The sequence below is a fragment of the Lutjanus erythropterus genome, chromosome 15 (genome assembly GCF_056507025.1).
Source record: "Lutjanus erythropterus isolate fLutEry1 chromosome 15, fLutEry1.hap2, whole genome shotgun sequence".
Taxonomy (NCBI): domain Eukaryota; kingdom Metazoa; phylum Chordata; class Actinopteri; order Lutjaniformes; family Lutjanidae; genus Lutjanus; species Lutjanus erythropterus.
This window is the reverse complement of record NC_139331.1, coordinates 27,292,289-27,306,839: the sequence shown is the minus strand read 5'-3', so window position 1 is coordinate 27,306,839 and position 14,551 is coordinate 27,292,289. Positions and strand designations below refer to the sequence as shown.

Below are 14,551 nucleotides of genomic sequence, written 5' to 3'. Positions count from 1 at the left end.
TAGTTTTTGTGCCTAAACCTAACCAAAGTGCTGATGAAAACTGAAAATAGGTTTTTAAAAACTGAAAATAATAAGTCAACTAAGTCTAAAAATACGTTAACAGTGACATTTAGTTTTATGTGGGGCACAAAGGCCCGTCTCCTCGCTTAGAGTCCTGCTTTTATCCATTAAAACCTTCCAACCTCCTTGCTAAACTTATCCCAACTGCCAGTCCACACTTGCGCTCATGGTCCAATCAGAGCACAGTAGTTGTAACCAATCACAGCACAGTAGAGCAGGACTGTGCAGCCCAGGCTGAAGCCTGGAAATGTCCTGAACACAGCAAAATATAACAAATTAAGAAAATACAGGCAGGAGGCAGGATCTCTGCAGATACACACACCACCTCACATTTCTAGTGTGGCATAAGTGATAATTTAAGGGGATTAAGTTAATGTATAAAGTGTATAAATTGTTTATTTTTTGGGAAAATTCTGCATTAAAGTGAATATCATAACACACTGATATCAAGATCATATTCATTTTGTCCATACCACCCACCCCTTCCATCCCAAAGCCCTGCTATGTTTCCTAGAGCACTTGCTTTTCAGTCCATGTAGTGTTAGCTACAGCTCTGTCCACAACAGTACTATTAGAGAAGTCATGGCACAATCTTAACCACATTTCACTCGTGATGCAGCGCAACAGAACAAGGATGCTCTCGAAGGCTCATCTGGGGTCAAATTAAACCATTTGGATTAGTATGAGCTGGGAGGATAACCCAAAGACATTCCAAAAGAGAGGAAAACGTCGTGTGTTGCAGGCTCTTTCGCTTCGATGGTGGTAATCATAGTGAGCGAAATGAGGAGCAGTAGCACCCACCCCCCCAAACATCTCCCTCGCACTCAGCCCCCAGTCTCCTGAGAGGTGTAACTGTAGGGGTTTGGAGAGAAGAGATGAGCTCCCTTGGGAGATTCAATACTAGAGACTGTAATGCCCTCGGAGGAGTGGGAGGATATTAGCTTATCTGAGAGTGGGAGACAGAGCAAAGGCAAAGACTGAGGGAGAGAGATCCGTACATACTGAACATACAAAATCCACTCGCATTTTTGTGTCTATGCAGTCCTCGGTGACTCTTGTTATCTCAGCGTGCTTACAGCACCACAGCGCTGCCAATGAGGTGAGCACCAGCGTGAGCGTTACACTAATCTCATTATCTTAAACAGCCGGTTTGGCTCCGTGCCTTAAGTGCTACGGACACCACTGTATGACCATGTACGCGTTGACCGTGTGCTGGCGTGTGCCCACATCCATTCAGTCGGCTTAAACCTCAATGACAAGTTTATGAATGAGATCTCCTGTTCACAGTCATATTCAGTTCCCGGTGAGAATCCGGATCATGAACTGTGGAGGGTCAGACTGTGCTCAGATCGAGCAGAAACACATGGACTGGACTGCAACGACAACTTTAATTTAAGGTTACTTCTAATAAGAGTTTAGCAAAACTAAAAATTAGGTAATCCAGATTTAAAATTAAGCAGGGCTCTGATGTACAGTTAAAAACTTGTCTCAGTTTAGTGATATAAACTTTAACGTGTTACATTGCCTGCTAGCTAACTAAAAAGTTAAGAAAACATTAAATTGTTTGCTATCTAGCTAAAAAGTTAGTTAGCCTAGTTAGCCCACTCATGACGACTCAGCAGAGAAGCTCTAATTTCTCCACCTTGAGAAAAAAAATTGTTGTTAATGGAGTTAAAATGGCCAAATAATAAAAGATTAAAAATGGACAACAACATAGTAGGGGCAACTGGCAGACTGCTTTACTGGGTTAACTGGGGTGAAAGGAAGAAGAGGCGTATCATAAAACTGCGTTGAGGCAGTTCCTTAATGATTATTTTGCTCAATCATGGCAGCCATTTAAAAATAAAACTTCCTCAAGTGTAGGTTTACAGTTCACTCTTTAAAACTTTCGTGCAACTGAATTAAATTGAATCCGGATTACGAGTAAAACCTAAACTGTTTAAAGAGAAATGCTTTCTTAATTTTAAGATGGTTTTAAAGTTTGGTGCGACATAATTTAAAGTTAAACCGTGATATAATTGGTTTTAAAAATTGTTGGTGCAACCCTGCCACAGAGTGAATATAAACGTATGTAAACTGACTGTCACATATTATATCACATCTATGATAGATCATAAAAACAGTCCAAATTTGGCATCTACATAAGCAGAAACAGTATTTTACATACAAACCAATCACATGACACATGCCAGGTCCAGAGGGAATCAAAGCACTGTCTGTTTTTTTGTTTTTTTATTGTTGTGTCTTTTTATTTATAGGCACACACACACACACATACACACACACACACTTGCCTCTGGGGAAGCCAATAAAGCCACATGACTCAGAGCTTTAAAAAGGTGGACCTTTAGCAAAATGTTGCCCCTTGTTTTTTACAGCTGTAATATGCAAGTGTGATCACAGTGCAGTCCTGCAGCCTCACTCCGGAGACATGAACACATGGCACTCTACTGTATAAATTATGACACTGTTAAAACATACATCTCACTAACTGTTCTTCTTTGTAAATGGCACGGCTCCTGTGAATAACATCTTCCCTTCAGCTGTGACTGCAGCACTAGTCAGAGAGATATCCTCTAGATTTAGTTACCAGAGACAGCCTAGCTGTTTCTACCCTTTTCCAGTCTCCGTAGATTTTTTTTTTTGAGCTTGCTCTCTGCAAGAAAGCATACATGAGTTTCACCAAAAATGTCCTTTCCTTTGAGAAATTACTTTGATGAGCGTCTTCGATTTTCTTGTAGCTGGACAGCACAAATCCAGTTAGTGAGTCCAGCAAGAGTTGGCTGAAAAACTCTCTGGCAAACCCAACTTCATCTTCAGTAAACAGCACATCAGAGCTGCTATTTCTTATGCAGACAGACCCGCTCCCCTCTTTCCAACTGAGATGAAACAGGACGTAGAAAGTCCTCTTCTGTCCCAGTCAGCACTCTCTTTGCATACTGTGCCATCATAAGCACATCAACACCGTGAGGTGTGTCTCTGTGCGCACATTCTCAACTCACAAGCCTCGTCAGCTGTAGTAAACTATCTCAAAATCCAAGGTTTGTTCTAGGAATGAACTCACACACTCGCATCTACACAACTGTACACAGTTCAGTTCATGAATACGTAATTTAATTCCCAGTTTCTGTATTAAAAGATGCTCTGTAGATCAGAAGTGGGAGGAATGACTGAAATCTGTTAGAGAAGAAAAGGAAATAGGGGGAGTTTTGCCTACCTCATCGTAAGTGTAGCGATAGTCGGCCTTCTTTGATTTCAGATCCCACAGGACCACGATCCCAGACTCAAATCCAATTATAAGCTGGAGAGGGAAGAGCGACAGGCAGTCAGTGAGATAGGTAGGAGAGATGACAGAGAGGAGATAGAATAGACCCCATGATGGCTGGAGAAAGAAGTAATACATTTGACATTCACACACAGCATGAAAGGATGTCAGGTATAAGCAGACTTCAGGGGCCGAGGAGGAAATCTGCCCACCCTGGTCACAAGAGATGAGAACAGAAGATGCAAAAAGATTTTTTTAGAACATAAAGAACATAAGGTTTTTCTCTTGGATTCTGAAGACTTATTTAAAGAAACAAAGCCGAGTCTGGAAATAATGAGGCATATTTTAACTGTGCAATGAAAATAACCCTACAAAGCTCTACATTATGTGTGTTTGGACAGCAGATGTGGTTCCACTCAAATGTATCGTAACTTTTAATAAATTTCAAGTAAACTAGCAAAACAAAATGAGAACAAATCCTTATTTCCACCCACCAGCCACCATTATGCAATTAATAAGAGCTGGTTCATTGAGATAAGCAGTAAATGGTGCTGATTATCCAGTCAGAAAACCAATATACCTGCAAAAGATCTTGCAAAATAATTTTAACCCAAACCATGAGCTTTATTTAACTCTAATCAAGTGTTTCTTGTCATTAAACCAAGGCAGATTTTAACCACGGCATTGTCACATTATAGAATAAAATTAATTTGTACAATGTACAACATGAAGAAAAAGTGAGCACAAATCTTGTGAGAGTTTCGCCAATCAAATGCCCACTTCTAGATGTGATCCATCCACCCATGGCACAACAAGATGACGCAATTAAAAGCGCTAGTCGAATCTCAAATGGTGTCAGTTAATAAACACTGCAGCTTCTCAACACCAAGAAAAGTCTTGTCTGTTATTTCCTAACTGCTGAAAAAGTGACGGGTTAACTCCAAAGTAAGATGAACAGGAAAGCTGGCATTAGACTAATGCTAAAACTAGCATTGTACCTCTAAAATGTTGGCGCTGGTGTGATCGTATCCCCCATCAGAATCTTTATAAAGCAGCCTTGAACTGCAGCATCTTTTTTGGAGTCCATGATGATAAATCCAACACTAAATCTCTTCTGCAGCTAGATATTTGTCCACTTTCTGTCGTGAAAACAGTTAGCATGTTGTTGGCTGTCCACTGGCAATCCCAAGATGCCGTGGGTTAAGTCCGTTGACCAATCAGAGGCTGTGTTTCTGATGTGTGTGTGACAGCGCTGATCCTCAGGTATATGAATAGATCAATGTGCTGATCTCAAAATCAGATTGACCCCTCAAAATAAAATCTGAGGTGATGACAGTAATGAGCTAAACCCTGTGGTAGGGCATCACACGACCGCAGCATTGTGTTCACTGTCGCAGTCCTAGTTGAAATACGATGGAAATATGATTTCTGTTTGTTTCATATATTAATGTGAGGAGGGCTACATTCATTTTCTGTGAAGTGATCGTTTTATAGAGCCACGGGAGCGATAAGGAGTCAGAGCAGAAACAGCTGACCAGTTATGTGAGATAAATGTTTGCTACATCAGCACTTATTCAGAAAAAGTGTTTTTAATTCCTATTAAGCACATTAACTCTCTGCCTGTGACTGGGCAAAAAAAAAAACACCTCTAGCATGCATAAAAACTTTTTGTGAATTTGAGTAAGTCGGCATTTCCTCAAACTTTTTTAATGTGATACTTTAAAATGTGCATAAAAATTTGTTGATGGAAACGCAGCTAACGAGGCTCTATTCAAGAAAAAGTTTTATTTGTGAATTGCATTTGCAAAGCATGCTCTGTTTAAATAGGTTAGGGAAAGTGGTTTGTAATGAGACCTGAGACCTTCAGTGCAAGCAGTTGTGAGTGATAGATACTGATAATAATCTGAGATTCTTTGCCGTAGTTCAGGCTGATCAGACTATTTTACTACCATTTTTATTAAGTAAAGCTTTCAAGTTTAAAGTGGATCTAAATGTCTGTCAGTGGAGGAATTTCAATCATGCATTTTGTTTACACCTGCTGATGGAATCGCTGAATCATAAAAAGACATAACACTAAAAAAACAACCACAATCTTGGTTGTTTATTCTCACCAAAGTAGGAACACATTATTTTGAGTGTGTGTATGTTTGCATGTGTGCGCGGAGAAAAGATGATGTCCTTTACCTTTCCCTCGTCCATGGGGTTGTCACTTATGTGGACAACTGGTCCAGGGTGGGCCTTGGAGGACCTTGTGAGAGAGACAAAGAGAGAGAGACATACAGGGAGTGTTTTCCTCTTTAAGCTGTGATGCAGTACTCAGACATCAAAACAACGCCTAAAGCCTTATTCGCACAGGACTAGTATTACCAGGGGACCTCGTGCTTTAGAAATTACTCCCCCACGTCTGTGTTTAGAGCAGAACATTCACACCGGATAAGCAAAGTCTGTATTTTCCTCGAATTTACTGATATTAGAATCTGTTCTTCGGCAGCCACACTAATAATAAAGTTTAGAGTTGTTTTGCTTACTTTCTACATACATTACAAGCATAAATACACATTTGCACTTAACTGGTAGGGGTGTGCATAAAACTGTTATGACACTGACCGTTGACTTTAAGTAAAGTGGTACTATTTGGACTTCACATAAAGATGTCATTAAATGTTATAAGGCCAGCTGAATGACAGAACACAGCACCAGGGTGGTTTTCAGAGTTACCTCATGGACAGATAGCAGTTAGCTACTGTACTTATTGCTAAGGTTGGCTAATCACACAACTGTAGCTGGGTGTAGCTAGTTGGCTCAGACAGCCATATAGCTACAGCTGAGTCAGCTGCAGGTTGGCAGGAGCCAGAACCAGCAAGAAAGAAATATCTAATATTAGTTCATGTTAGCAAAACACTAGCTAACTGGCTAACTAATATGATCAGTGGATAGCTAGCCAATTAGCAAGTATTTTTGATGACATTAGGTAACATAGCGGTCTCCTTTACACACTCTAGGTGCAGTAGCCTGTCACTGAAGGAGCTACCCAGTGTCCCGCATGATAGTGGGACATGTTTTCCATTATGGATGATATCTCAGCCATTATTCTCCCTCCTCCCATCATCTCCACTGGGTCAAGGGGGCAACCTAAGACAAATATGGCCTTCTTCATCTGTCTACTGGGTACCAAGCTTGGTTAACTGTTATTGGTGCACAGAGCGAAAAGGACTTAGGAAGGGTCAATTAATACAAATTACTAAAGGTCCCTGGGTACTACTAGTCCTGTGCCAACAGGGCTACAAGACGTATAGGTCATAGTGATGTATGGAGGGGGGAAAGCGAGTGTCTTTGAACCTGTGGAAGAGGTCCGCTAGGGAGGACAGAGCTGCCCGTCACTCCAAGGCTCTAAAAGGCTGTTCTAAAGACATAAGCTCACTTAAGGTTGTGATGGATGGCTCTGTCAGTCCAGGCAACAGTCCCCAATGGCTATGTGTATGTGCGTGCATGCATGTCCATTTGCATGTCAGCCGAGATGACAGCACAAAATGCTCGGCTGCCCCCTCCGCTCCCGCTCCTGTCTGTGCTTTACCCTCTAGACAGCCTTATGTCAAACCTCCTCTCTGCGTGCGCCACGTGGCCGCAGAATTTACCTAACCTGCCCTGCCTTACAGAGACGATGTGGGCTGAGGAGTGCCAGGGAAGGTCACAGCTGAACAACAGTGACTGTTAGAGCCTGAAACATAACCCCAGTACAAGGGAGCAAGGGCACTGATGGCTGACAAGGAGAAGAGGAAGAAGGAGCTGCAACCAAAAGAGGCAGGGAAAAAAAAAACTTGTTTTGGCCCACATCTTGGCAGAGCCGGGAGATTGAGATCTTACAGTGAAGGATGGAAGATGCTGATGATAATTAAGTTTAAAAATGTCTGTGGTCTAGGTGAGTACTCTGATTGGCTGCACAGAGACCATTAATTCCTGATAATGGACATCTACTAAGTAGTTCCAATGAAAATGTCTGCATGTCTTTATTGCAACGTTAATAAGCTACACCTGTTTACATCCTGTAAACAGCACAGGATGGCTGCAAGAAATACATTGCAATTCACACATACTGCTGAATTGTACTTACTGTTTGTCAAGAGTATGCAGTTGTATCCAACGTTCACCCCATTTACTTGAATAATGAACAACATTCACATTAGAGCTGCACCTGACTCAGAATTTTCTCAGTCAAATCAGATTTGGTCTTTTTTTTCGGTTTAGTGCACCACTCTAAATCTCTATATCAGCCTACGTGACTGTTTTTATGCCTTTTTTTGACATCTGTGATGTGAAAACACATTTTCCCACAGTCAGAGAAATTAAAAGTGTGTATCCACCTACAGTTCAGTTATAAAATCCCAGCACATCGTGGAGCCACAACAGCGCTGTAGCTGCTGTGCGGCGGCACCTTCCCTGCAGGTTCTGTGCTCCTTCCCACAGTTAATTAAGGGTTTATTTCAACCAAACCAGAGTTGGTGATTGATGGAACATTGCTGGAACAGGGCTAGTTTGCCCTGCATTACTTAGCTTATCACTGGGCAAGGCAAATTTCCACAGGCTAATTACTGGAATGAGTCTTTACAGACATCATAGCAGTCCAATAAATACACTTAACATTGACAAGGCAGAGCAACATCACGAAATACAGAGAGAGAATCGAGTTACGGTGCTATATGAGCCGACAGCATGTTGTCTGTGACTAGTCTGGGACAAAGCAGACAGTGGAGCAAGAGGAAGGAAGTAAACAAGCATGTACTTTTTAAAATATAATTTCAAAATAAAAGTCTGTGAACAAAAACGTCAGAACGACTGATGTAAACGCTGTTTCTAAAATTTAGCCCAGCATGTCTGCATGTGTATACAGTACTGTATGCCTGTACGCAAAGGGTCAAAGAAGGGGAGCATGTAAAGCAATGTGTGTGTCAGTGTGTGTCTATTAGAAGGTAGCAGTTAGTGGGCAGGCAGGCAGTCAGTCAGTTGTCTCTATATTTAGCCTGTTTGTGCTGGAGCCTTATTACCTAAGCTCTGCTGCAGCTGGAGCTGTTGATTTATCTAATCCCCCTTCACTGCCTGTCTCTCAGCTAACAGCCGTCCACAGCAGCACGCACACACACATTTGCATGTCAGCACAATTAAGACACATCTTAACACCCACCCCGTCTGTAAAACCTACATCCAGCAACAAACAATTACCCTCTTGCCAAATTACAAAATGCAACTTGTACGGCATAAAAGCTTCGCCCTCCCGTCCCACGTGGTTTATTTCCTCTTGTTTCTGGATTTTAATGCGTAATGTTCTCCACGCTCCCCTGCGAGTCTCCGTAACAAATCTGTTTTGTTAAAAACCTGTTGTTCTATGGTAAATAAATCTGACATGAACACATTCACAAAGTCCACAAATACACGCTCAGGTTTGGAGATAAAGCAATCACCATGGCAACAGAGGCAGGATGGGCAGAGCACAGACAGGCTCCCAAAAATCATCCATACTCTGCCACAAACACACAAACCCACCCACACAAACACACACACACACACACACACACGCCTGCTTAACTACTTCAACACGCTCCCGTAACCACACACTCCTGCCTGCGTTCTGCTAATGACTCTGCGTTTTGCATACAGAGTAAAAAAGACCTTCAGGGACAAGAACATTTGGGTGTGTGTGTGTGTGATAGCTTTTACATGTTCACTCAGTGTGCATGCAGCCGTGTTTGTTTCTATGTACGCTTGTTTGGCTTTGAGCGTGCCATTATTCTCATAGCATCATTCACAGTTATGGGCATCACATTCAGCTACTGATTCAAGGTCTTTCATGTCACACACACACACACACACACACACTCGCTGCACTGTACAACTACTCAAGTTCAACTAATTGCCCCATGGCAAATATAACGCTTGTTCAGTACATCATAAAATCTCGAAAATCTTCGCATCCTGGCACCTCCAGTTCAACCAGTCATCTGTTATAAACCTTTATTGCACCAATTCCTTCTTTGTACAGCAGATATTCATCTCACCCGGTGATGCCTTCACTACATTAAGGAAAATGGACCATTACTGTATGTATTTGTTGCGAGCACACACTCGCACCATAAAGCAACTGTCAGTGGGTGTGTTGATGACGCAGGGAGCTTGTGTAAGCAATAGGAATGGTAACACCTCATTGAATCTGCAGGCACACCCACATACACACACACACACAATAAACAAAAATGTGTGAATTTAAAAGATGGTGCATATATGAATGAAAGCTCAGCATACCTATTCGAGGGCTTAACTATATGCACAGGCACACATGTACGCTGACTCACACATGCACAGTGAAGTCCTGAACATCTGGTGTCACCACGGGTGACACTCTGAGGCAGCACAGGCGCAGTCACCATGACAGTGTCTCCGCGGCAACATAGCTCGAGTGAGCAGCCCCGTTTGCAGTATGGTACGCCCATACCGTATGTGCCCTCGTGTCCCCTCAGTAGACTGTGCATGTGTATCTGTGTTAATGCATAGGAGCTTATGTAAAGGTTATATATTGGGGCTAATTTGTAATTGTTACATAATTGATACGTATGACTATTTCAGCATAATAAATGTGTTTCAGATGAAACTGCTGTACTGATCTCCCTGATTTCAGTGTGTACATGAAGAGGTTTTCTGTTCATGGATGAACGAAATTTCAATGTCAAATCCTCAAATTGACCAAAACACCCCATCTTACACATCTTATCCGGATTTTTCCACCTGCAGTTGAGACACCATTTGCTCTTGGTTACTTGGAAAAAAAAAGGTAATTCTAAAGCAAACTAAATTATATTTTGTGATCAAATAATGTATTGCATTATATATAAAACAGTTCACCTGAAAAGGTTAAATTGCATTGTTTTAGTTTTAGTAAACTGAAGCAAGCCAGCTGTCATCAGGCTTACATTAAGTCATGCTAACATGAGCAGTTATACTAATGATATTTAACAAACTGAAGTAACACACTTAAGTTACTGTAAATCAGATCAGCCATCAGAATAGTAAGTACATCTGACTTAATTCTCATTTTTCAGTGTATAAATATGGGCCGAGCTTCTGTGTCTGAGAAGTGGCGCCAATGCAGACGTGCCTTTAACCTGCTTTCTTTCCAATGACCAGCAGGGCGTGACTCCACTGGTTGCAAAATGAAGTCTGATTGTATAGAAGTCTATGAGAAAATGACCCTACTTCCAACTTGATTTATTAGTTCAGTAAACAGTTTCTGAATGAGTTCATGGTCTCAATCATTAGTTCCAAGCCTTCTTCAATGCAGCATGACGCTAAATTTTGTTTGTAAATTATAGTTAAGGAAGCTTTATAAGTTGCTACCATGGTGTGTCTTTGGATTCTCAGTCAGGATAAAGGCTTAGCAGCACATATCCTCTCTAACTCCACGCCCTCAGTCGTAGTGTATGGTCACCAGGGGTGTCATAATTTCAAAATTAAATCAGAAATTGATTGAAATGAGCTTTCAATTTAAATAATCAAATCAAAAAGGCAGAATCTGCAGTTCTTCCAATATATTTTTTTTCTCCACTCCTTTCGTCTTTAAACAACACTTTAAAGACGACACAGCATAACTTAACCCTGTTGTATCACACATATCTTTTTAAAGAACAATCTGCCTTAAAATTGAAATTGAGTTCATGAGTTTGTTGAATCATGAGACCTCTATTGCTTACTGACAAGCAAACTACATAGTAAGTGACTAGAAATCTTTGTACTATACTAAAGAAAATTTGAATCATGACAGTGATTTGTACTGTTTCCAAGTCATGGTGCATGTGGTCCTGGAAGGCTGTGGCCCCTGAGAAAAGTGTGACTGTACGGAGCCTACACCTGTAGGCTGAGCTCTTGGAACCACTGTAAATGGTTTTATGTACGCTGAAGGCTGTGATGACAATGTGGAACCAGCTGAGGATCTGACACGTGCATTAAAACACTGAGCAACATATGTAGAGGCATGGAAAATTCAACCAAGTATTTACAATACTGTAGCTTCAGGGTCCTGAGTGGGAGAGTGGGAGAGAAATAAAAGAGGACGGAACAGAAGAGGCCTCGGGCAAACGTGTTTCACGTGAACTATGTGTCATACTAAGCTGTTAACATTTTACCACTCCTATACCCACTTTTCCCCGGCGCTCTGTACCCAGTGACCATCTAACTGAATCAAATCAAAACACATCTACAGACGCTGCCAGGTACAAATACATAAACATTCCTGAGTATGCAGTGCATACATACAAACAAATTATTCATGTAAACAAACACAGATTCAAATGTGGCCTTATTGCAATGCCCTTAATGCCTATAGCATTGACTGAACTACACTGCCATGCAGTTGGTCATGTACTGTAGAATATGTGTTTGTCTAATAGTCTTTCCAGTACAGTAGCTTGGGAACAGCGGTGTGAGTCATACAAACACAGGGAGCACTGGGCCAGGGCAACTGGCACAGCTACTGCAGCTTGTCTCCAAATAGCAGGGCCCGAGGGATGATGACCCCGGCACACACCATGTCCTAGCCTCATTACAGCAATCACAATAGAACAGAGGTGTAGCAGGCAGGGCTTTAAAAATAAAAACTTTGATGAAGCTTTCAATGGCACTATATTTAGGTAATGTGACGGCCACTGCCCGGGCTGCTGGAGTGTGTGTGCAATGTAATGGTTACTGTATTTACGTACAGTATGTTGTCCTTAAGGAGCCAGACAAGCCCGAACTTCCACTGTGCTTCTTTTTCTTTCAAGCACCTGCGGCCTCTTTTGCTTTTGGATGGTTTTTATTTTATTTTTACCTCACACGACACGTTTTTCTTCATTATACACGCACATCCAAATTCACACTACTAATGTAACAGTTTATTTTCTCTTTACAAAATACCTTTTCATTTATAGATGATTTTTTTTTGCCTTTATTTGATAAGGACAGCTGAAGACATGACAGGAAAAGGGGGTAGAGAGGGAGGGGACGACATGCGGCAAATGGGCCGCAGGTGGGAGCCGAACCGGCAGCCGCTGCACAGCCGCTGCACATGGGGCGCACGCTCCACCAACTGAGCCACAGGGGTGCCCCATAAATAAACTTCCTGAATCTGTCTGTATTTCCATGTGTGTTTCCTGTGTTGTTATGGCCCAGGAGGTGTGACAGTCATAACAAAACTGACACGATACCAGATGATTCCTACTTGGTTTGAAATTCAGGTCTGCAGCGTTGAGAGTGATAACAGCAGTGCATACAGATGCTGCTGCCGGTAGCTCCTACAAATTTTTTGCTGCACTTTTGTTTTATTCTGTTATTTATTTGGCTTTATTACTTTACATCATATCACCAGTGACAGAAATACGCTCACAGGCAGTGGAAAAAAGAAGTGTGGGATTTGGATTTGAAGAATAACACATAGTTTAAATTCCATGGCCTTATTTTTCTGTTTTTTATTCTGACTTTAATCATCTCCACGTGTGTGGCATGAGGGGACTAAAACCCTCTTTTTGTTCTGCAATCTTTTGTTGTATAATGATACTTTGATACCTTGAAATGCAACAACACTTCATTTGGTCCATTAAATATCTTTACAACTGTAAATGCCCAATACAGTTGCTCAGAGCTCAAGGTGACATTGGAAAATTGCTTATTTTATCAGTTCAAAACTTAAAGATATTCAATTTGTGATTATATAAAACAGGAGATGCTCTCTTTTGGTAAACCAGCAATCATTTGGCATTTTGGCTTGATAAATTATTCAAACAACTAATCAATTATAAACATTTCTGTCCATACACAGTATTTTCTGTCACTCGACAAATCGTTACAGCATTAATTCCCCTTCATTTGGATCAAGTGCTGCGTCAGTCTGATGACGGCATCAGAAGAGAACAATGGGAGAGGTACAGAGGCTTTTGTATCTGGACTCCACCCCGACCAACCCCACAGCTGGCAGAGAGACACACACAGAAAGGAACAAGAGAATCACCTCCATCCTCTCTGATCTGCATCAAAGCAAACCACAGGCGCGCACTCATACGCTCAAACAGATCGCAAACTGAGAGCAACCGAAACGAATTTGAGAATCGATTCCTGGCAATCCCGCCATCTTCGAGACACAGTATCCCACAGAAAGGCTGAGCGAGTGATTGAGGCCTGAAATATGGAGAACTCATTTCCTCAAACTAAAAGTGCAGTTTGGATGGAAACAACAACATGTCAAAGGATGTTTCGTGGTTTAATAAAGCCACTGCAGAGCAGAACGTTAACTCAGATGATGAATGATGATGACTACAATTAATCTTTGGGTGGGATCAGGGAAACGGAGATGAGAGCAGACATGGAGATGTGTACACCACCACGACGTGAGAAGCAGTACTGATACAGGTCAATATGGTTCAAGAGCAAGCTATAATACACTGTTTGTCACTTGCAATTTGTAAGTGCATGTCACTGTATTATTGCTCATATAAATGTAAATAGACTCGCAACATGGTGAAGTTGTAATGTTTACTGTTTAATTTGTGACGTGAAGAAGGGATATTTGAAGCAGTTTAAAAATCTGCTTACAGGCTGTGTGACCTTTCATTTGATGTGAAAGTGGTTTAACATTCTGTGTCTAATTCTAATACCGTGTTTTCAAAAGTACTAATCTACCTTTTAGCAACGTCCTGCCTGAGGTCATGGATTAGACAAGTTAAAACATAATTTTATATTTTCTGAATAATAATAAAAACTTCACTTCCACTGTATATTTGCAGTGTCAAAATAATGACTTAACTCTAAATTAAGCATCACAAATTTTGTTTTTGTGTCTGTTTTTTCGACCTGTCAAAGATTTTGCAAATAAAGTAGCATGGGTAAAGATAAGTTGCCAACTGATATAGGTTTTTTTCATTGCCTATGCCGATATTTAGAGAGCAGGGTGGCCAATATGTAACAGTAAGAAGACTAACATTGTTCCAGGCTTCGTGAATGCAGGCATCAGCTGATGCAAATTATCTCAAAATGTCTGATAATCCTCCCAATTAATTGACCAACAGAATAATCAGTCTATCACTAGGACAGATCTTCACAGCTGATTTTCCTTTGGGGATGTTTTGACACCACACTTTTCGTGTCAGTTTTGGCTCAGCGGGTGGAATGAGTCATTCTCTAATTCGGGATTTTCTCCCGTCTACATGACCA

The 14,551-nt window shown here is 41.3% G+C and overlaps 1 protein-coding gene across 3 annotated transcripts in view; it reads right to left on the bottom strand.

Moving 5' to 3' along the window:
* stxbp5a (syntaxin binding protein 5a (tomosyn)) overlaps positions 1-14,551 on the bottom strand; it is a 149,210-nt gene that overhangs the window by 54,420 nt on the left and 80,239 nt on the right. For all 3 annotated transcript variants that reach the window (XM_084737293.1, XM_084737294.1, XM_084737295.1), the window contains exons 6-7: positions 5,510-5,573; positions 3,278-3,361 (exon numbers count right to left, since the gene is read on the bottom strand). In XM_084737293.1, coding sequence (XP_084593419.1) covers positions 3,278-3,361; positions 5,510-5,573 — 148 coding nt within the window. The remainder of the gene's footprint in view (positions 1-3,277; positions 3,362-5,509; positions 5,574-14,551) is intronic.